General features: G+C 43.6%; 1 protein-coding gene and 1 long non-coding RNA gene across 3 annotated transcripts in view; both read left to right on the forward strand.

Annotated features, from left to right (window-relative positions):
* Nucleotides 1-1457: 1457 nt before the first annotated feature.
* On the forward strand, nucleotides 1458-3910 carry LOC135315386 (uncharacterized). Its single transcript, XR_010374849.1, has 2 exons — nucleotides 1458-1580; nucleotides 3100-3910. It is a non-coding gene; the product is annotated as an uncharacterized LOC135315386 (long non-coding RNA).
* Nucleotides 3911-5978: 2068 nt separating this feature from the next.
* ABCB7 (ATP binding cassette subfamily B member 7) overlaps nucleotides 5979-22458 on the forward strand; it is a 41190-nt gene continuing 24710 nt past the window's right edge. The window contains exons 1-4 of one of the 2 annotated variants that reach the window (XM_064463405.1): nucleotides 5979-6165; nucleotides 13633-13710; nucleotides 15298-15384; nucleotides 21771-21890. In XM_064463405.1, the coding sequence (XP_064319475.1) occupies nucleotides 6004-6165; nucleotides 13633-13710; nucleotides 15298-15384; nucleotides 21771-21890 (447 nt within the window). In that variant the 5' untranslated portion in view covers nucleotides 5979-6003. Of the gene's footprint in view, nucleotides 6166-8475; nucleotides 8545-13632; nucleotides 13711-15297; nucleotides 15385-21770; nucleotides 21891-22458 lie in introns of those variants that run through there. The other variant, XM_064463406.1, reaches the window with a different exon arrangement.

The following is a 22458-nucleotide window of genomic DNA, read 5'->3' on the forward strand; positions in this document are numbered from 1 at the left end:
GGACCCCGCAGCCCCCTTCCCTCAGTCCCCGGGTCAGACGGGAACCTGCAGCGCCCCTCCCTCAGTCCCTGGGACTGACGGGACCCCGCAGCACCCTTCCCTCAGGCCCTGGGACTGACGGGACCCCGCAGCGCCCTTCCCTCAGGCCCCGGGTCAGACGGGAACCCGCAGCGCCCTTCCCTCAGGCCCCGGGTCAGACGGGAACCCGCAGCGCCCTTCCCTCAGGCCCCGGGACTGACGGGACCCCGCAGCCCCCTTCCCTCAGGCCCCGGGACTGACGGGACCCCGCAGCGCCGCTCCCTCAGTCCCTGGGACTGACGGGACCCCGCAGCCCCCTTCCCTCAAGCCCCGGGACTGACGGGACCCCGCAGCGCCCTTCCCTCAGGCCCAGACAAGCCTTTGGCGCCCGGCGCGCGCGTGCGGCCGGCGGGAGCGGCGGGAAGACGACGTCACCGCGCCGGGCGGTGCCGCCAGAAGCGCCCCGCCCCGCCCGTGCCTGCGCTCGGTCCATGGCCTTGAGTGGCGGCGCCGGCAGCCAATAGAGCGAGGCGGCGGCGGCGGCTCCTGCCTGACCCGCTTCGCGGAGCCCGGTGGGGACAGCGGCTGCCCCAGCCCGGACAGCAGCAGCAGCGGCGGCGGCGGCGGCGGCGGCGGCGGCGGGAACGGCCTGCCGGCACCGGCACCGGCGACCCCCGCGGGGGAGGGCGGCGCGGCGCTGAAGCTGCTGCCCATGAACGACCAGCTGCGGGAGCTGCAGACGATCATCCGGGACAAGTGAGCGCCCGGCGGCGGCGCGGGCAGAGACCAGGGCCAGGAGTTCTTCGGGCTATATTGGCGAAATTTATGTAACTTTTATTTTCTTTGACAGAGGGAGAAGGAGGAGGGGGGAATCGGTCTGTGCATAGCGGCTGTTCTAGAGACAGAACCGAATAAAGGACAGATTCTCCTGTGCTCTGGGTTGACGGTGTTTGCGGTCCAAGTTGAGAGAACTTGCTGATCAAGTCTCAAGTGAAACATCGAGACAGGGAAAACAGAGATACCTCCAAAGGAAAGGGGAGCCTGAGTGAGAAGCATTTTGCAGGATGTTTTGGGGTTATTTTGAGCATTCTGTGCTTTATTACCTAAGTAGAGAGTATCTCTGTTGGAAAGCTGTGAACTACAAAAGAGAGACTGTGCAGAGCAAGGACATGGGCAAGAGTAGCTTGGGAGGACTGGGACCCCTCTGAAACCACAGGTGTCTGACCCGGAGCGCCGAGTCCCAGCCCCGTGCCATAAAGCTCAGCGGTGGCAGGATCTGCTGGTATCGCCCCGCCGCGGCGCAGCAACCTCCCCGCTGGCGTGCGCAGATGGGGAGTCTTTTCTGCTGTTTTACCGCTGAGTATGTGTGAACTTGTTAAAGACCAGGAGTAAGGATAGTTTCTTACAACACCTGGCACACTCGCCGTTCCATCCCTGGCAGGGCCGTGAGCTGCTACCAGAATGCAAAGGAGCAGCAAGGCCTGCGCTGTGTAAAGACCAGTGCTATTTTCACTGAGTTCAGTGAGAGGCTCAGCACTGATATCTGCATGACATGAGTTGAGGTAGGTAAGGAATAAAAGACACATCTGGGTTCACCTCTAAGGTTTTCCCCTCCAAGCAGCTCCTCTCAGCTGAGTTTTTGATGCTTGTCCCCTTGCTGCCTGCCCTAAGCCAGCATCGCCTGTGCCTCCTCCATCACAGCCGTCAGAGGCAGCTTCCCCTCGCATCCCAGCACTGTGCCAGCCCTGCCTAACGAAGACCAGAGGGAAAAGGGGAGGCTTTGTTCGGATGCAGGGGCTGTGCTAGAGGAACTGTGAAGGATCAGGCCGTGCGTTACTGGAAAAGAGAGGTTATTTAATTGGGAAGCCGGACTGAATCAGCGTGACCGCTCTAGAAGCCAAATCACACCTAGCTCTCTTGATATTACGGGAACGGCAGCAGTTGTTCACTAGACATAGTATTATTGATCAAATGACTGGCTTACGGCATTGATAAGCTGATTTATTAATTTCCGTCTTCCTGACATTCATAGGGCCAGGTCAGTTGAATTTTGTTTTTTTTAAAACTTATTTTTTGTCTTTAGGTTTGCTTGCTGTCAGGAGTCACATTTCAAACCCATGCGAGTTGTGCTGTATCCTAGTAACTGCTCTCTGAATGCTTATTTTTAACCAAGCTCTAAAACTTCTACAAGTCAAACTGTTAATTAGCTGACACTGCATGGCCAGCAGTAAACATCACTATATCAGAATTTAACTGTCAGCTTTGTATTTGAAGTTGATGCTTCTAGTCCCCTGAGGGCGAGAAGGTATTTTAAAGAGAAGGGAAACAAGATGAGGCCGAGGTGGGGACAGTGAGAAGAGATGGGAAGACAAATCCATGGATGCTACAGGAAAATACAGCAACAAAAAAGCTCCTAAACGTTTTCCTCAGTGTTGTCCTTCGGCTCTGGAAGTCATTTCTTAGTAGAGCACAGAAAGACAAAGCGCGTAGAGCAGACAAAGTCTGTTCATTATTAGTGCAATAATTCCTTCCGTACGAGAACTAAAACAGGCTAGTTGTCAGTGAGGAGTGACACCCTCTGTGGTTTCAGTAGTTCTCAGTCACGACAAACGCGCTGTGATCCCTCCGCGTGCGGGCACCGCCTCCGCTGCCTTGCTGAGTGCTACCAAGCTTCCGCCTAATTCAGCCACAGAAAGACATCTCTTCCACAGCAACACCTACCGCCAGCTCCAAAACTGGGTAGTGAAGCTTAGTAGGGAGAAGCCCATAGTTGTTTTTAGCTGCTTGTAAAAAGGGGAAGCCACAGCAGGCACTGTAAAACAGAGCAGTAAATGGGTCTTGGGGAGCATCGTACCGTGCCCATACCTGGGAATTGTTGCAGCGTTCACCAAACAGCCTGGAACCGCTCCCAATGCCCGAGAGAGAGAGGGTAAAAATGGAGGAAGGACCTCCAGATGGAAGTCCATGGGCCAGCAGCGCAGTTGCTGTTCCGGGAGGCAGGCAGGAAGCATTACGTTAAGGCCATGCTTATATCTAGCTGTGCTTTGGGGCAGCTCTGAGGTTTTGCTCCCCTTCCTCCAGGTATCCAGCTGACAGACGGTGTCGCAGTCCTGTGGCCGAGATGGAGAAGTGAAGCTCGTGCCTGGGGCGGAGCTCTCCTCACAGGGCATGCGGAGTGAGCACACGTCTCTGCAAGCTGTCCTCAACCTCCTGGTCAGCCCTTTCTCTTCCAAGAATTGCCTGGGAGTCGTAGCTTTGGGTTCATAACTCGCTTCAACGTTCCCCTTGAAGGGTTTAGTGTAGCCCGGCCCCATCTTTAGAAATGCCATTTCCCTTGGGTGGAGGGATTTGGAACCACCTTCTGGCCAAGCAATGAATGGGATTTCTTCATAGTTCTGGTCCTTGCACAGAAAGCATTCACAGACCTGTCAGCACCTTACCTGTTCCCTGTCAGCAACGCTCCCTCCCTTGGACACGCTCTTCGCACATGAGGCCGGTTTTGTGTGAGCATGCGAGTTGCCAGCTCTGCTTCTTACCCGCCTGTAAATAAGCATGTGGCTTGTTACTATTTCTTGATGAGGATTAGACGCAGTCCAAATCAGACATATTCAGGATGAGAATGGGTGTATGAGGAACAATATCAGCCTTGTCTTGGAGGCTTCTCTGATAAAAACTGGTGCTGGAGAAGGCCTGCATTAATCTACCTGTGGGAATCCTTTGTGCCAATTTTTATAGCTTTTTATAAAGCCTCGTCTTTTACTGCAGTTTGTTCTTTCATTCTGCCCTGTATTTCACAGTTGACATCAATATGCAAATGTCGGGGTTTTTGTCTGTTCTGAACACATTTTCCCCCTTTCATTTCTTTTTAAATAAATAGAATTCATTAATTCCAGTTTATTGCTTCTGAAATGCATTGTTTTTATGGGGTGTGTAATCCCTACACACTGGAATTTCTGTGCTTCTGCACTACACCCTGAGGTATGGTTCTGACAGGAAAAAAACATCTAAGTACCCACTTCCAGTATCTTTTATTAGCCAGATGATGCCATCGAAGTGTGGAGAAAACATGAGGAAATTAGTCTTCAGGCCAACACCCGCTGTGTCAGGGGTGTCTTCATTTTTTATTTTGCAATATTTCAACACTAAACGTTCCCCATCATATTTCATGGGAGGTATATATTTATTTCTTATGCAGTTGGAGCTTGCTTCAGAACTTTAGAACTGTATTAAACAAAAAAAGAGTGCTAGTCCGGAATAAAGAATATTAATTGAATGCTCAAATGCATGTTTTCATCTTACTGCAAGTACATAAGAGGTTCTACAGCTGACACAGTGCACAGGCACCTGGACCCTGCTGTTCTCTCTGTATGTAAGGAAGACAAGGCTGTAATAACGCAGTTGCCTCAGAGTGGTGGTGTGAGGTTTAACAATACATGTTTGTTGAGTGATTTCGTCAATCTCCATTAGCGAGAGAGGCATCAGAACAGCGTCAAACCCTGCAGTAACACAATTCAGGGTTCTTTTATCCACATGCAGGATGTCCCTGTAGCGCATGTCCCAAGAGCTTGGTAGGTGGGAAGCACTGGCCATGTATCGCACGACCGAGCGCCTGTGCTGCTGGGCTGAGCTACAGACGCTGTACGTATGAAGGCAATACATGCAGAAACATCACAGAAACATTTGAAATCACTTGAAAGATGCTGCAGTGTTGGCCAGCCTGTCTGTCCAGGCTATCCCAGACAAAGGGTCACAAGTGTCCCATTTTGCCTGGTCAAACTTCCGTGTTGAGAAGGGCATACGGAAGGAAGCGGATGTACGGAAGCCATAAGCCTAGAATTCCCGTTTATCTTTCTGAATGATGCCACTGGGCGGCACTGTTCAGACCAAGCTCTGCCAAATGCAATTATGATGAAGAATTAGATTAGTGACCGAGAAATGTCACCTCTGTCATTTAAAGTGAATCCCGGTCAGGAGCAAAGTTGCGTATCAAAGCGCAGGCTAGCGAAAGCCTGCCTCATTAAAAGTCAGCTTTTATCCAATTGTCCTCTTCCTTTCTGTCTGTCTTTCTCTCCCGCAAATGAGCTTACAACTCTCCCTCAAGGCAAGAGCATCAGTAGTCAAGCTCTGGTAGCTTTGAAGAAATCTTTACGTGATTAAAAATGCCACACAGAGTTACAGCTTCCTCACAGCTCTGCATGCCAATCAGATGAGAGTGTACAGGCCATTGTGAATGTAATCCATGGTGTATCTCTGTCTTCCGAAATTGGTGTTTAATTAGGAACCATACTGTTGCCGCATTATTGTGGTCTCAAAGGAGCTACGGGTGAGCTGCCGTAGCCGGCGTTAGCCGAAGGAGCTCTCCGAGGGAGCCTAACCCCAGGAAGGGCGCAGAATACAGAACTAGGTGTGTGCGGAGACGTGCCATGCCGTGTGCCGCCCAGAGCACACCTTCCCCTCATGGGGCTCTGCAGGCCGAGGCCTGTCTGCGCCCAACCGAGGAAACCGCCGGGGCGGCCGCTTTGTGGGGGTCCCTGAAACCTGCCACGAGGGACCCAGCTCGGGCCCCTCTCCTCATCCCACAGCAACGTTGGTGTCCGGCTGCGTGGGGAAAGCGCCAGAGCGCTAACCAGCCATTTGGAAGCAGCGCCCTACTGAACAAGGGAGGCTTTATGAAGTACGGCTGTATTAATGCAGCTGGTGACGGATACGAGCGATGCTCAGGGTTACGTGGGGTGGGCTTGAGGCCCCCCTCGGGGCGCTCCCGCCTCGCCGATGCCCACCGGGCAGGCCGAACGGCCCCGGCGCCGGGCAGCCCGCCTCGAGGCGGCTGCGGGGCGAGGGCTCGCCCGGGCGGCAGCCGGGGTGAGGTGCTCCTTCTCCCGCTCCTCACGACTGGGCGGTCGGGCCGGGCCGGAGCCCGCCCCGCCGCTCCTCCCAGCGGGTCCGCCGGCGTCCCACAATCCTCCTCTCTCCTGCCCTCGCAAGATGGCGCCGCTGGGGGCTCCGCGGAGCCTGGCGGCAGCCGCCTCCCGCAGGCGCCGGCTGCTTGCCCTCGCTCTGCTCCGGCCTCCGGCCGCCGCCTGCGCTCAGGGCTGGCTTGCGGGGAGCAGCGGGCAGCGGGCCCGCTCCGCCCCGGGGAGCGGCCAGGTGCGTGGGGGCGCCGGTGCTGGCTGAGGGCGGGCGGTGAGGGGCTGAGGAGGGGCGGCGGCGGGCTGCCCCAGGCAGCGGTGCGAGGAGGGCCCGTTTCCTCCTCGCCTCGCCCGGTTGTCAGCGCTGGGGGGACCGGGGGGGGGCCACCGCGCTCCCCGGAGCCGCCCCGGCGGGGGAGCCCCTTGCAGAGGGGCTGGGGGGGCCACATGGCCCCCGCGGTGCCCGCCTTGCATCGCGCCCGCTGCGGGGTTCGGTCGGGGCTTGTAAAGTCCGGGGCAAGTTTGGGCCCGGGCAAGTTGGGGCTGAACCTCTCCCCCCGCTGTGGCCGCGTTCAGGTGACCGTTCTGTCTTTTTACAGTGCGTTCGATCATCATTTTGTGGACAAGCATTAAAAAACTCATGCCCTGAACAGGTGCTAAACATTTGTGTAGAGAATAACTTGTGCTGACAGCTAGTTTTGCTGTTGTGTAGGGAAAGGAAATGAGAATTCTTTCTATCAGCAATGGAAGGCTGTAACAAGTTCCAGTGAATTAGTTTTTTGTTGCAAGTAAAGAATTGGGTACGCATCTCAATAATTCATATGCGTTTTTCAAAGCGAGCGAAGGAAGTGTATCGCGAAGATTGAGTGAATGAACTTCCCGTAGACTCTCGGATAGCTATTATTTCTGTTCGATAATAACCTTTTTTCCCCTCTCCCCGGAGTACCGCTGTTTATGGCTAGTTTTTCAGCGTCGCGTGCCTTCACTGGTTGCCCCTGACAGGCAGAATTCTGTCACGGGCTACAGTCAAGTTCAGTTTACTCAGTAGATGAGATGAGCAGGACTGAAGTAGTATATTTGGGATGTTAGTTTTGCAGTTTAGTTTTGAAACTTGTGCAAGACAAGAAGCTGAGAATTGAAGTTGATGCAGACCAAATATATTTGGATATGTTAAAATATATCTGGGTACTCATTACTGTCCAGTGTTCCTGGAAACTTATTTCAGATGTTAGTAAATAAACAACAACATTATTGTGGTGACGTATAGAAATATTAATTTTAATCCCCTTTTCCTTTTTGAGTGTTTTTGAGAAATGCCAGTCCTTGCTGATAAGTTTTAATTGCCACACATTGCTAAGTGTTGATTTGCACTAGGTTTTCTGAACTAGCTAAGGCGATGTCTGTAGTGTATATTTATATGTTCGTCTCTTCGGCCTTTTAGTTTCTAGGTGTTTCTGTGTTAGAAAGTGGTCAATTATGCATTTCTTTTTTTTACAGTTACAATAACTGTACTGTTACAGGTTTTTTTACTGGTGACTAGTTTTTACTTCCGCATCAAGCTCCGTTTGGATGAAAATTAGAATTCATTAAATGCATGAGCAAGATCTTAACATTTTGTTAAATTAAAAACTTTGTGCCACATTATGACAAATAGGTGACATGTTTTATGTAAGCGTCATGGAAATTTTTTTATTATCTAGCAAGAATCTCAGACTTAGTTTTCTGGAGTTTTTGGGTTTAATGTCCTTCAAAATTTTGGGACTAGCTGACACGATTTTTTTAACATTTCATTAAATCTGCTGACACAGGAAAATGCATTGTCTGGTGATTTCAATTTCCATTTCCTTTTTCTTTTTCTTCTCATTTTTCAGCTAGTTTGAGAAATGTTGTGCCTGCACCAACAGAAGTGACTGTCAGAAGTTGGCTAGGCACTTCAGCAGGTCGTATTTCAGAGTGATCAGCTGTTGATTTTTATAAGTTAGGTAATTAAAAACTTCTGGGAGCAAGTACATGCATCTTATTTTAGTTCGTCATTTATGTATTTTGCTGTTTATACACGAATGAGGACTGCAAATATTTTTAATGGGCTTATTCTGAAAGCTTTTCTATATATTAAAAAATGGAAGAAACGCACCGGGTTTTGTGTTTAAGACAACTTAGACTTGTTTTCTGTGGTCCTAAGATGCATGCTTCGCAGTCATCTGGGAATAAGGGTTAATGAAAGCAGTGTTTTATAGCATGTGTTCTTGTGAAAGCTTCCAGGCTACTGTGTGATGACATGTCTAAGTATATATATTTTAGTGTGTGGGAAAGCTCTTATCTTACCTTTATTGCTATATTCTAGGTATCACGTATGGGTTAGCTCTTGCACTAGCTTGTTGAATATAACCAAGGGCAGTAAATGTGAAGTAAATGCCCATGATCCAGCCTCTTAATCTCACATAGGGTGGGAGACCAGCAGGACCCAACCACTTGTGAAATCCAGATAGTTGGTTTTAACAGCATGTCTTCCCCAAAGTGTTCCTAAATAGCACGGGCCTTCCTGGAGACACCACCGAATGAGATGCGGTCATACCAGCAGCACGGTGCATCTCACTGCTGGAGTAAAGTCACTTTTGTGAGTAAAATCGACTGTACCACCGCAGTTCTGCTTTTATTGATATAACTATACAAATAGCAGGGGTTTGTGACAGCATAGCTGTGTCAGTTAGGAGTTGTGCCTTTTACAGCTCAAACCGGTAAACAGTATAGCCATAGCTTAACTCTTGAGGAAAAAATGGGATTAGAGGAAGGAAAAAGCTCTGGTGAAATATGACCATAAAGGCAAATTTGCTAACCATTCTTTTTGAAAGAGATGATTTCAAACGCTTGTCATCCTTCTACTCTACTTTGCATCTGTGCAGTACTTGACCCCCCCCATCTTTATGGTTTCCTGTCTGTTGTAAGCTTTTTTTTATGCTTACAATCAATTGTAAGCTTAATTGTATTATAATGCAATATACATATTTTTCTATGGCACTAAGTACAATGAAATTCAGATATAGTGGAGTTGTTTGGGTGCTGTTGCCTTACAGATCCATGTCTTTCTTCCCTCACACATTTTTCAGTCATTGTGACGAGAGTCTTGTTTTTCTGAGTAATAAGATGTGTAATGCTTGAATCCTGGGGAGGAAAAAAGCTAAATTTATGGAGGGGAAAAACAGGTGTCAAAAATATTGTAGAATTGTGATTGGACTCCATTTCTTGCTATTGAGATCAGTTTGTATTTCCCTCAACGTGGCTCCTGCAGTTCACCCTCCTGCAGTTGGTTCGTTGTGGCAAAACTTGCGTTTTGAATTTAGGGTCTGCTGAGTAGCAATAGAGAGAATGGGTGTGTTGGATGTGGGCTGTTGGTGAACTTTAAAAAGTGACCAAACAAAGACTGTGTTTTTTTTTCTAGGAAGCTTAGGGGTGTTTTGTAGAACAGTTTGCCCACTTCCAAAATGAAAGCAAGGGCAAATTCTATTCAGTCTAGAACTTAAATGGAAGGAAAGTAGCATTTGACCGAAAAGGTCCAACAGCCTTTAACTAAGGATAATTATTTTACTAGGTATCTGACAAGAATTACACCGAGGGGTTTCTTTCAGGGAGTACTTTGGCAGTTGTAGAAAGCAGGGCTTTGTAAATTATTCTAAGTGTAATGGTAAAAAATAGAAGAGATGGGGTTTTTTTTCTTTGTATTATCTTGCCCTTCCAGCTGCCACATGACATGTGATAAAGAGCGTGTTCTTCTGCATAATTTAATAATATCCCTTGCTCTGGAAATGGTTATAAGAGAAGTTTCAGGTATTTTTGTTAAATTTATTTATATTTTAACTTTTTTTTTAACCTGAAGCCTGGTCTGTAAAATGATACTGATATTTATTGTCTAGAACTCATTTCACATGTCCATGTGTGTTGCTAAATTCTCTTCTCTAGCCTTTGATGGTGTAGTATATGCTTTTGTAACAGTATCTGAAATTCCTTGAATTTTCAAAATCCCTTTATAGAGGGAGTATTGCTGCTGAGCAGGTCAGCAATCCCATATGTCTGTCTATAAAAATGAACATCTAATAATACTGAAAATGGTTGTGAGGAAGGATATATAATGAAGTAGGGCAGACAGAAACACAGGCACTTGATCTGAAAGTCGTTTGGGGAATACAGGGGAGGGCACAGGGTAAGCAACGCGCCCTGTGGTAGGGGGTGCTGCGGTGTACGTTGGGGTGCCTGCCGTGATGCTGGGTGGGTTTTCCATTCTGCCATTGAGACGCGTTTTAGCAAAACCAGACAAATGTGAAGGTCTGTTAGTAAGATGTTACGGGGGAAACTCCTTAAGGTATCTTTTTGTTAACCTTCTTGGTTTCGTTTGCTCTGGGTATGTGTACAGAGCAATTGCGTGTTGGCCTTTGTTAAACGTAACTCCGGTTAAGTTTATATTGTTTGTATTGGTGACAGTTCAGTCTATATTTATAGCAGAATATTTTCACCTTTCCTCTCATCTTCCCCTGCTCTTTCCTATTCATCTTTTCTTTTCTTGTGTTGCAAACTCAGCAAAATTAACAGTGGGACTGAGTCCTGCACAGGGGCTTGAATCCTACCTTCAGTTATCTTTTCTGTTACAGTTAGTTTAAAAAAACCCATCCCCACTAGGTTAGTGCAGTACGTCTGGAACAGTACGGAACATGCTCCAGAGAGAAGCTTCTAAGTGTGGATTTGACCTTGTGCAAATGTGTTTAATCCGTGTTGTTTGTTTGCATTTATAGTATTTAAACTACTACCAACAGTCATGACACTTGAGCAATATGACTTTTATGTGCAATCAGTACCAGACATCTGTTTCATCCTTTAGAGTATAGAGAATCATATCCAAAAATACATTAAAAGAACATAATGGTGTAGAGTCAGGCATTCAAAAGTTAGGAAATGCCAGAATTAAAGTTCCCTGCATAATTTCTTAAAATCAGAGATAAGCAGGACTTGTTCTTCCTCCTTTAAAGCAATAACCTGCTACTTTGATGTGTTGCAGTAAGGTTCAAGTTTGCCTTTCCTTTGCAGTCTTAAATCTCTTGGGGAAGAGCTGTAGCGAGGGAAAGTGGAGTGCCAAGTCTGCCTGCAGGATGTGCGGAGAGGGACGGGGTGAGCTTCAGTCCCACTCATTTGGGCAGTTTGCTGATAATGCTCTGATGGCCAGAGGACTTATCAGTGAAGTAAATTGTTCACCTTGTTTAATTCTTTGTTTCTTTGCTGAGACTTGGTTTTTAGCAGGAGCTTGGGGGAGGATTGTAATCTCCAGTCCTCCAGGCTCAAAACTGAAAGAACAACTTCAGTTTTCCAGTGTACCTTGTGCAAATCTTTTCATCTTTTTGCTGTATTCCTCTCTCAACCCCATGACAGTTTATAGCTTCAGTTAAGTAGGTAGGCTATTTAATGCAGTAACTGAGACCAGATCTGCTGGTGTTTCAGTAGAAGTTGTTCCTGTGATGTTGTTTGTCTCATAGGTCAGTCAGAAGAGAACTTTGGGGTCAAAGGATGTGAACTATTGGTAAAATATTTTTATGATGTCCTATGACTACACTCTAGAAGAACAGTAATTAGCTTCTTTGCAATAGCTGTTGGAGCATCAATTGTCTACTCCCATGTACTAGGAATCTAAAACAACAACAACAACAAAAGTTAAATACCTGAATTTAAATTCTTAGAGTACCCAAGATTACTCTCTTGCAAGGCCAAGCAGGAGAGAATGGTACTGCTCAGGAGAAGTTCCAGCTGTGTTGTCTTAACAGAAGCCAAAGCATAGTTGTGAGCAGTGGTTCATCAACCCCTAAACTTCTCTTTGGGGTGGTGTCTTAACAGTCTTTTATCAGCATTGTGTGTTTAAAGAAGTATAAATGCTGGTGGATTTCAGTATACTGACTGTGCTCTAGGCTGTAGGAGACAGGAGCTCAGTCTCTTTGGTGTGAGTGTAGGACTTGTTGGTATTAAGCCTCTCATCCTGGATCATGTCTCCGCTATAAATTCTAACTTGTCATCATTTAATCCATGCTTCTGACTCGCCTCTGACTGGTGAAGCAGGTGTGTAGTTGCATTGATGTAACAACCTTTGCTGAATTAGAGAACGCTGCTGCCTCCTGTATTGGTTGTACAGCTTAATTTGGTGTTGGGTTCTGGGTGCTACCCAGATGCCACGACAGTGGTTCCTGCTAGGAGTGCTGACGGGTCTTGCGTGTTGGTGGGAGCTTTACTCCAAAATAACCATGCTTTTGTAATGGTTACATTAATTTGCAGTAACTTGGGATATTTTGAGGCATCTTGAAGTTTTTTTTCCATGATATTTTCTGTTTATGAAACTGCTCATATGGAGAGTGTATTCGTTTCGATGGAATCCTCTGTGCTGGCGTGAAACTGTAAAGTTATATCTACAACGAAGTGCCTTATAAATGCGGCTCCTTCATTTAACCCAAGCCTTGGAAGCATCGGGGCAGTTCACCCAGGCCAGCTAGCTCTAAGTGCAAAATGTATAATTCTAATGTTTGCTTTTTCTCTGTATGTAATGTCATATAATGGAAATGCTTGAAATAAGGAGGTCCCATGTGGTGACTTGTGGGGGAATGATCTTCATTTTCTTAAAAACGACTGACTGAATTATAACTTACGGTGTGTGTCCCAGGAGAAGAGCAAAGGAATGTTTAAGGCAAGGTATAAAATAGATGATGCTGCTGCAGTTTGTCAAGGTTAAAAATACCCTTTTTTATGATCAAGTTCTATTTTTTTTTTTCCTTTTTGACATCTGTCCTTTGCCTTGGGCTGCTGAGCAGTTCTTTCGCTATTTTGCTCTCTGGTAGTGATTTTTATATAGCATGAGGTGTGTGGTTAATATTGCAACAGAGCAGTAAAAGATTTAATATTGAATGTGTCAAAGATGATGTGGCACCATCGTTGCTAACCAAAAGAGAGGTCTCTGTTTTGCCACCGGGAAAGCACTGCCAGCTAGTCCATCTAAGGAAAATAAATGGCCCTTTGAAACTCTTACGGAAAATGAATTGCTTGAAGTGTAACATGTAAAACATGCTGCAGTTGGTGCCTAGCAGCCTACCTATTAAAGACAGATCAACAGATGCATGAATATTGGGTATTTTGTGTCCTACCTACCTAAAACTTGTAGTCAGCCATGCTCTAATTCCTGATAATCCCAGTGCTTCCCAGTCAGGAGCTGCAGCTTTGATTAGCGTTGTGGTCTGTGAGACAAGCACGGCATGAACCGAGCTGAGAGGAATTGGAAATGGCAGAACCTATAAGCATAAGAATAACAATTCATAATGAAAAATGGAACAAAAGAATTTTTGAAAGAAGTGAGAAGACAACCTGGGAGAAAATTAAAATGAGAGGAAAGGGAAAACTTTGGGCTTTCATGGTACAAAAGAAATGAAGTCTGATGGGAGTGGGGATTCAGGGAAGAGAAATGTTCCTTGTCACTTAGCATTTTTAATGGTTGAATGTAATTTATTTTACAGCTGCTCCCCACCAGTTTTCTTTTTCTGTGGTCAGTTGTTAAAAAACAAAGCCATCTGCCTTGTTTTCATGTTATGCTTGTTTACATAAACTAGATGAATCTTCTCTGAATGTGAAGTGCATGTTCTGCATGAGTCCATTTTCACTTTTTTTTTTCCTTCTTTTTGTTCTGTAGTTTCCACCAATCTGCAAGCAAAAATCATGGCACAGTCTGGGGGGAGATTATTCAAGGCCGTTACTAGAGGCTTCAGAGGTATAAATTGTTTTTCTTCCTACTTGCAGGTCAGAGGAAACTCAGGCATCTTTCAGTTTATTCTGCTGGTTTTATTTTTTTTTAAATTTCACTATTTATAGTTCTGAAGCGCAGCAAGTTAAATGGCAAGTTATATTTCTGCCCCTAGAAAAGGAGATAACTTTGCTTGGAAGCTTCAGACTGTTGCACTCTCCTCGAGGTCTTTTTGAATCTCTAGAAACTAATGACAATACAGTAACTTACAAAGAAGAGTTCTTAAAACTGTATGTTTTGTGTGTTGATACTTAGATTCATGTTGTCAGGAATAGAAAACACCAGTGCACAGAAAGCTTTATTCCTTCAAAATTCTGCTTAGTTTGTGGAATATCAAGAAACCGTAGAAATGAATTCTCATCATCCTGAGTGCCAGGATGTGTCAGGGTCTTATTCCTATGAGGTCTGCTTGCCTCAACACTAATGTAAACATATGGAAGATGCAATTTTTTACTGTCCATGGAATAATTATGGCACATTTCTAAGTGACACACTTTGCTTGAATGAAGCTAGGAATGTATTTGTCTTGCTTTTCATTTTATTATAATAAAAATACACATGTAGAAGTGACTTAAGCAGCTAAAAACTTTTGAGGGTCATTGGGCCTTCAAGGCATGGAATCTGCTTAGATTGTTTTTTACAACATTTTTCTTTAAAGTATGGAAAGTGAGATTTTGATTTGGGAAACCCTGAGGTCTCTTATCAAACCATATACATAAAATGAGACTCCTAAAGAGCTTTTACCTAACTTGAACACCGAAATTGTCAACATGTAGCAAATCCTTTAAACAAAATGCAGACTCTGTTTGAAAAGTTCTTGTGCCACTGTTTGTGGCAGGGACTTTGAAATTGAACTTGGAGAAATACCCAGTCATAGTGATTTATTATTTTTTAGTACATCTATGTGCATTAATAAATTCAGAAATTTTCTTTATATTTATTTAGCAGGGAATCTTGACCACATGCTAAGAGAAGCGAGCATTTGTTTTTAAAAAGCAGGTTCTTTCCCTGACTGCCCCTGTATGTGCTGGACATGGGTTGCAGCAGGTGCTCTGGACCGGGTTAACTTGTACCTGTCACGTGGCACTGGGAGGCCGTTCTCATCCTGATAGGAGAGAGAAGTGTGAAGCGGATTTATCTATTTATTTTGCCCTCAAGTAAAGTTACTCTTCACATACTTGGAAAGAGTATTACTGCTTGAGTGTGTTCCACTTCATTAATGTGCCTGAGTACAGTTATCCTCCAAAACTTTAATTTCTGTAGTTCACTTTTCAGTTTTTAGGTGTCCTTTTAACTGAAATATTTAAGGCTCTGTTATCTTTACCTCCTGGCTGCTTGGAACATGCTCTTTACTATTTATAGTCCCTTTCTTACTATTGTTTCCTTAAGCAAGGCAAGGCTTTTAGAGAGAGGTAATATCTTTAATAAAAGCAAGCTGATGCAGTTGGAGGATGGGGAGGGGTGGGGGCGAGGAACAGAGTGGTATTCTTTCTCTTGGCTTTTGCATGCATGTTTCCTGAGGTTCTTGCAAATTGACTTTTCATTTTCACACAGATCCTCCCGAGGTGGCGACTGACAGAAAAGAGAATGTGTTGGCATGGTCATGCAGGTGGAGGGCTTCACACAGATCCAAAGGAAGGGGTAAAAAACTGCTTAATTAGTACTGCTTTTTAAATAAAACATGTGACAACTGTATTGGTAGATATGTGACTACTGTAGTAGAATAGATACTGTTTAATTGTTGATGTAGGCTTACTAGCTCTTGAATCACCAAATGTTTGTAATAACTGTTGAAGTGCTTCGGTTGTTTTATTAAAACTAGTCTTAGTGTCACACACTCCTTCGAAATTGGCCTGCATTATATTAGATTATTTTTCACAGAAAGTATGTTCCATTGTAAGTTACTGTGGTTTGTTGTTCTTTGTGACTGGTATTTCCCTGTGACTTGACATTCAGGGTAGTAGAAATTGGCTTGTGGATACAAGTTAGCGCACCAGCAGGTAAAATTGTACTTAAAGCAAGGGGGGGGGAAGTAATTAAACAGCATGTATTTTTACTTAGATTTAATGTTAATACATCTGACACATTTTGACTGTACTTATATTCAGGAAGCACATGTTGAAATAATTGTGATAGGTATGTAAAGAGAAGCAGTATCTTTTATTAGCTCTTGAGTTTATGTAACTTCCATTTTCTCCCTTCCTGTGCAAACTTTTTTTCTGGTATTTTGTGTATTGCAGAACGATTTTGTGTGATGATTATGACTTGTTCAAACTTGGGTGGGATCTTCCTAAAACTAGTGAAGTCCACGCTGATGACAAACTGAAATTTCAGGGCAGAATCCAGGTCTTTCAGGGCTGGTTTGCTCATGCTTAACTGTTCTGATGATGTATTTCCCACAGCCTCATTTGTCAAGAAACTGAAGAGTAAAACCTAAGATTTCCGCTTAAATTTTGATCTGAGAATCTGAGAATTATCCTTTCAGTGAATCCAAACCTGTTTGTGCTACAGGCAGAAGTCAGGAGAGATGCTACCAAAATTTATGCTTTGGTAGTAAGAGGGAAATTCATAACCTAAAGTACAGCCAGCTTGTTTTAGCAAATATCTGTGATCTTTTCTGCCCAAGGCACAGGGGGATACAGTAACTGGACGGCTTCTGTCAGTAGTACTACTGGCTCTGCATGTAACCTTAACTTTAGTCTAATTTTAAGACCCTCCTTGCAACAGGTGTAGGCTCTTTCAAAGATTTCCTAGGCAAAACAGACCTTAAATCTAGCAGACTATCCTTCTCTGTGTTTACCCTAATTATATATGTTATGGAATATAATTATCATGGTTTGTATTTCTCCTGTAAATGGGAGGAGGGTATTAACCCCTGTGTTGTCGCTGTGGTGATCATGCATCTGTTGGGCTTAATTATTTGTTCTTGGGGGTTTTTCCTCCTAGAATTTCTGTTCACATGCGTATGTTGATTGGCTCAATGTTTCCTGTTGCTGTAATAACTTCATTTTTCACAACTCCATGGAGAAGATTTTTTTGTATATACATTGAACAAACTCACCCCTATATGGTCCAGTTGCAAATCCATTTCACAGACTCAGCTTCAGAACTGGCCTATCTTCAAAACCACAAGGGGCTGTTTATTCTTTCTTTTAAAAGCTATTTCCGGCAATGCAGACATTTTTCAACTGAACCCCTTTGTGTGCATTGGACAACTTCGAGGACAAATATATTTGGTCGTTATAGGAATTATGTGTTTTATCATCATGTATTTTCTTTGGAGTTACTACTTTTCAAAGGTCTACAGTTTGGCATCGTTAGATAATTTTAAATTTTAGGGTTTTCTCTGGTCAGAGAGGAAATGGAAGGTTCTGTTTACCAAAACGCTATTAATGTTAAGGAACGGTAGATGTTCCTTAACATTAAAACTCACTAGGAATATGTTAGCCAGAAATTTTGATGCCACCTGATACTCTTCTAGTCTGCTAGGCAGTGTAAATATCCCAGTGGTGTTCTCCATTCACTCATTACCTGCAGCTATTCCCATCTAAGCCAATCCCCTGACTTTTTTATTCCAATAAATAGAGCTAAAAGTAATTAATATAGGACATTATCAGTTAAGGCTGTTGTCTAACTAAACATAACAGCTGTTAAGGATTGTCCAGGAGAAAGCAGCAAGACCTAACTGTAGGTGAGGTGAAATGCATGAAGAGTGGAAGAAACAAAGAGTAACATTGGTTGCAAAAGCCAAGAGGTTCTCAACAAAAATGAAGGGAAGGAGATGTGATGTTACACAAGTGCAAGAACTGCACTTGTATACGTGCCCTTGTATTCAGCATGTAAAGGTGCTGGCACCCAATTTACCATGAGAATTTTTTCCCCCTAGAATTATGCTTTTAGGAAAACTGCAGGTGATATACATGTCAGCTCTCTTATACCTTCCTCTCACCAATCGTTGTTTTACAAACCAGCCTGTTTGTTCTGGAAAACGGCTTTGGGACCGATAGTTTAAATTGCCCCTTTTATAGCAGCTTCAGGGGATACAGGACTGAATACTAAGGGTAAACACAGAGTATGAAGGGCCTGTTACCTTCCTCTCACAAGTGACTGGGATAGAAGCTTACACATCTGGGTTTTTTACAAAATAATTTTTACTTGCAGCAGCAGCTGATGTGCTGAATACTGAAGCTGAAAACAGTATTGTTCTTTACCACCTTTGTGGGTTTTTTTGTGTGTGTTAGTCTTTTGTACATAGAACAGGCAGCAATAAGAACTGTGCTGCCCGACTTGTTGCTGAGATTTATTACTTTCTTATGGAAAGACTGATAGTCAGGAAGGAGCCCTGGTAATTAGCCTTCCCCTACCACCATTTCATTCAGTTGTTATTTAGCTTGCTAGTCATTGCTTGCCTCCTGCGGAGGGATGGATAGTTCAAAGACAGAAGACTGAGTACTTTTTTCCCAAAGTTTGGAAGGAAAATTCATGCCCTCGTTTAACATTTATTTAAGCTGATAAGGCAACTGAGAAAAGAATCTTACTGCCTTCCTCACCTTGTTGTTTGGTACGTAAGTCACTGTATGGTCAGATGGTGAGCTAGTGTGAAGTGATCTAGCTGAAAAATAACATGTCAAATGGTGGGAACACCCCCTCCCTTCCCAAACAACTAGCAGCAAGCTCCATATCATGGGCTCACAGCAAGCTGCATATTGTGGACTGAAACAATCTAAATGCCTCCTGCTGTTAAAAAAAAAAAGTAAATTCTGTTCTCAGCCATGCTTTTTCTCATGCTACTGAATTTATCTGGCTCTCTTCACTGAGATGGAATCCTGCAACAAACACTGAAGAGTTTTCTGCCAGTTTCATGAGCTGAATCAGTTCATCAAGGTGTTTCATGAGCTCCAGAGGTGGTGTGAGAAATGGGCTGGGACTGTACAATTGAGCACTGCAAAGAGAGGAGAAGAGAAAGCAGGGGAGGAAGCAAGCTGTTGGTGGTTTGCAGAATAACCTCATGCAGATGTAAGACAGCTTGTGCTACTACTAAGGAGGATGATACAGCTTTGTGAGTGAGTAGGAAGGGAGGCACAACCGGGTCTTTTTTTATTCATCAGCAACAACAGCTTAAATGCAAGTCAAACTACCATTTTCTTCCATCATGCTTCTTGATAGCTCATCATCGTGGCATAGGCTTTATCCGTGAAGTCACAGGGTCATCCCAGTGAATACTTTGTAATACTCAGTAATCTTGGAGATTGTGAAGAGGAATGATGACTTTCTTTTTTCCCCTCTTTAGGTGTTTTGAAAGGTCTGGAACCTGGATGGGATGGGGGAAATGACAAGAAGGTGGTCAATGCTTATTCCTTTGTAGTCTTCAGTATTTGGTAGTGCGTTTTAAAAACATGCTGCATTCGAGAATAAGAAAAGGCTTTTCTTTGCTCCCTGCTATATTAGGTTTATAATACTTTTCCTTCCATTCCTTCCATTTCTGAAGAAATAGGCCTTGAAAGAAAATATAAAACACTACTGCCACTTAAAAGGAGGTAAAATAAATGCATCTCTTAACCTTTTTATATACTACAGAGAATCAAAAAAGGGCCTGAGACCATTAAACAGATTGCTCATGTTAATTCTTAATGTTGCCACTTGCATGTTTAAACCACTTTCAACTCGTGTTTCTGTACAACAGTAACATTTATTTCATGGTAAACTTTGATGTAATATGTGTGCATTTTGCATCTCCTTTGATATTTCTTCTTGTTCCTTTGCGAGGCCTTTGGCAAATGACTGGTTGCCTTATGACTTTTTTGTGAATGGATTTACTTCTGCCACTGTTCAGAGCCATGAAGAAACAGAAATAGATTCCTTGTGTGCGGCCAATGTATCTTGTTCCTTTTAATAGCTTTTCTGTGCAAAGTCTGACTAGCCAATAGCAACATATAATCAGAACTCTCTGGTTGCACTAGTATCTTTTGTGTTAATGTGGTACCCTTTTTTTAACTTCCTTTTAACCTGTAAGTGGTGATCAAAGATATCTTCCAAATGTTTGAACTGCTATTTACGCATATCCTTGGCTCAGATGGAGGGAATCATGTGTATGCTGTGGCAAATACCTGCATCTCCTGAATGGATAGGACACAACATAAACAGTTTTGCACCTTCTCTTCCCTTACAAATCTTCCATATATATGTTTTTTTAAAAGTCATTTGAAGTGTGCTTATACTGTGTAATGCTCCAATATATTTGCAATTGTTGACAAAATGCAATATGTCTTACCCTTTGGTTTTCTTTGAAGCTATGACTAGAAATGCTGAGATGATTTTTCCGGTGCTTTTAAAAGCTTACATTTATAGGATTGGCTTCCCTGGTTGCCTCAGCAATCTTAACTGTTAACAGAACTCTCTTCTCTTGCTCATTCACGCTGGTTCTTAACAGAGAATTTCTATTCAAATTTGTTTTATCCTCAGAGTTGAGGAGGGAACGTTTGAAGTACACAATCTAGTGAGGGAAGCATTAAAACATATTGTAAAACTTCCCTTTTCTACTGACTTCTGTAATGAAAAGTCATCTTTGAAAGGTGTGGGCTAACTTTTCTTTCCGTCCCTTCCTCCCCAACTACAAAATATTGCCTGAAATGGAGAGATTAGCTGCTACTTGCTGCCCTCCCTTCAGCTTTAGATAACCTTCATGTCTTTCAAGTTAACCCCAGGGTAGCCAACACAGAAAAACAAGGTGTTGATACTTGTGCTGCACATTACTGCATCTGCTGTTATTCTCAATTGGGTAGCAGGGTTTAGGCTTCAGATAATATATTTAGCTTGGCAGTTTAGTGGAATACATGTCAAGTGTAAGTGATACAGACATCTGTCCATCTGTAAAATAACTTACATTTCTGTAAAAAAAAGAAAAAATCAACTACCAAACCAAACAAAAAATCCCAAACTAAACCCCGTAATATTTGTCAAGTAGACTTGTTAACTGTGGTCTTGTTCAGAGCAAAATTTGAGGTTCGGAGAGGAGAACCGATTTGAAGAATTCATTAAAAATTGATACAATCAGTTAAGCTAACATGTGGCCGTGTACATCATCTGCCTCGTGAAGCCTGATTACCCAACTTCAGGGGCCATTCTGTTAAATAAAGTGGTGACATTGGAAGCTGAGTTAAGGCCACTAGAATAGTTTTTTTGCTGGTAGTCTCAGGTTCATAGGGCACCCACTGAAGGATGACCCTTTGGGTTCCTGAAAACATGCCCGAAAAGACATGAGCAGAAGAGTATTTCTCACTTCTCTGCAAAGGCTGTAAGAGGCCAAAAAAATTGTGAAAGTGATTGTTGGAAATGCTTAAATTTGTAGTAATGCAACCGAATCATCTTAGCTGAAGTTTATGTTCAGGTTAGTTTACATTTCAGTGTAAGTGTTCGGTTTCAGAGATTCATTTGAGTTGCTGTAATACCGATGATTTCTTTTTTAAGTACTGTGTTCTATTATGACTCACTGAATGATCTCCAAACTACTTATACTTATTGTAGACCTTTCAGACTTTCTTCTTGCCTTCACTTTTGTAACTTGGTTAATTTTTAAAATTTTTTAATTTTTTTTTTTCATTTTCCCTCCTGTTATTTCTATGCTATGTTAAAATAGCTTCGAAAGAAGAAAACAGAAGCCCTTGCATTTTGTACAGAAATCTTGAGAAGATGAAAAAGAATGGTCATTTTATTTGTTCTGCGAAGTATTTCAACTGCAGTGAATTGTGGCTTTCTCTGTATTCCATTTACGGCTAGCTATACTTGCACTCTTGAGGACATGTGAAATAAGAATAATTCATCTGTTTTAATCGTGTGTCGTGGATATAAACCTAAAAAACTTACCCTTTGAAATTTTAATATGCAGTCCAGTCTCAAACATTAAGTGTCTGTTCCCTATCAAGTAAAATATGGAAGTGATCCAAATGTATAAAATTCATTCTCACGCTGTTATTTTGCTTCCTGGGGTTTCTTTATAATGCGATGCTTTTGTTTGTTCTTTCCAATAGCTGAAAGAGATAGATGCCAAAAAGATCATCAGAGCAATGTTGTCTTATGTGTGGCCCAAAGACAGACCAGACCTGCGAGCCAGAGTAGCCATATCTCTGGGGTTTCTAGCAAGTGCAAAGGTAAGAACAGAGACTTCATTGTACTGTGGTAGTTACTATTCATCTGGATTTCATACAAGGAATATTTTTCTTTTCTTTTTATTATTTGAGGGCTTTTACAATCTTAAGATGTCCGTTTCCTGTATGAGGAGCATATAGTATTAGAATTAATAGCTTGGATTTTTTTTTAGCAGTGTGTGTGCAAGTGATACACGTGTGCGTGGTCGGGGAGATGATGACAATGACCAGAATTATTTCCATTGTTCACAGTAGTTTAGTCCAGGTTTTTCCGTCACCGATTAATAATTTACATCATACGTCATGGGAAATGTGAGTTAAAGGTTGCTTACAGATCTCTTCCTCTTGCGTGGTGCTCATCTGTCAAACAGGATTTCTGCAAGGCTCTGTGCCTTTTTCAACTCTGAACTTGAGCAGCGTGCTGGTACCTACTCTTGCTGTGCTCTGGAAAGGGGGACTGGGGCGCCAGTCCTTTCTTCATATTTCTCTGTGAGATGACAGTGGAATTTCTATTGTTTCAGGGACTCCTCTGGTGTCCTAATGTGAAAGAAGCTGTGTAACTTTTTATATT

This window comes from Phalacrocorax carbo, chromosome 11 (assembly GCF_963921805.1).
Source record: "Phalacrocorax carbo chromosome 11, bPhaCar2.1, whole genome shotgun sequence".
In the NCBI taxonomy this organism is placed as follows: domain Eukaryota; kingdom Metazoa; phylum Chordata; class Aves; order Suliformes; family Phalacrocoracidae; genus Phalacrocorax; species Phalacrocorax carbo.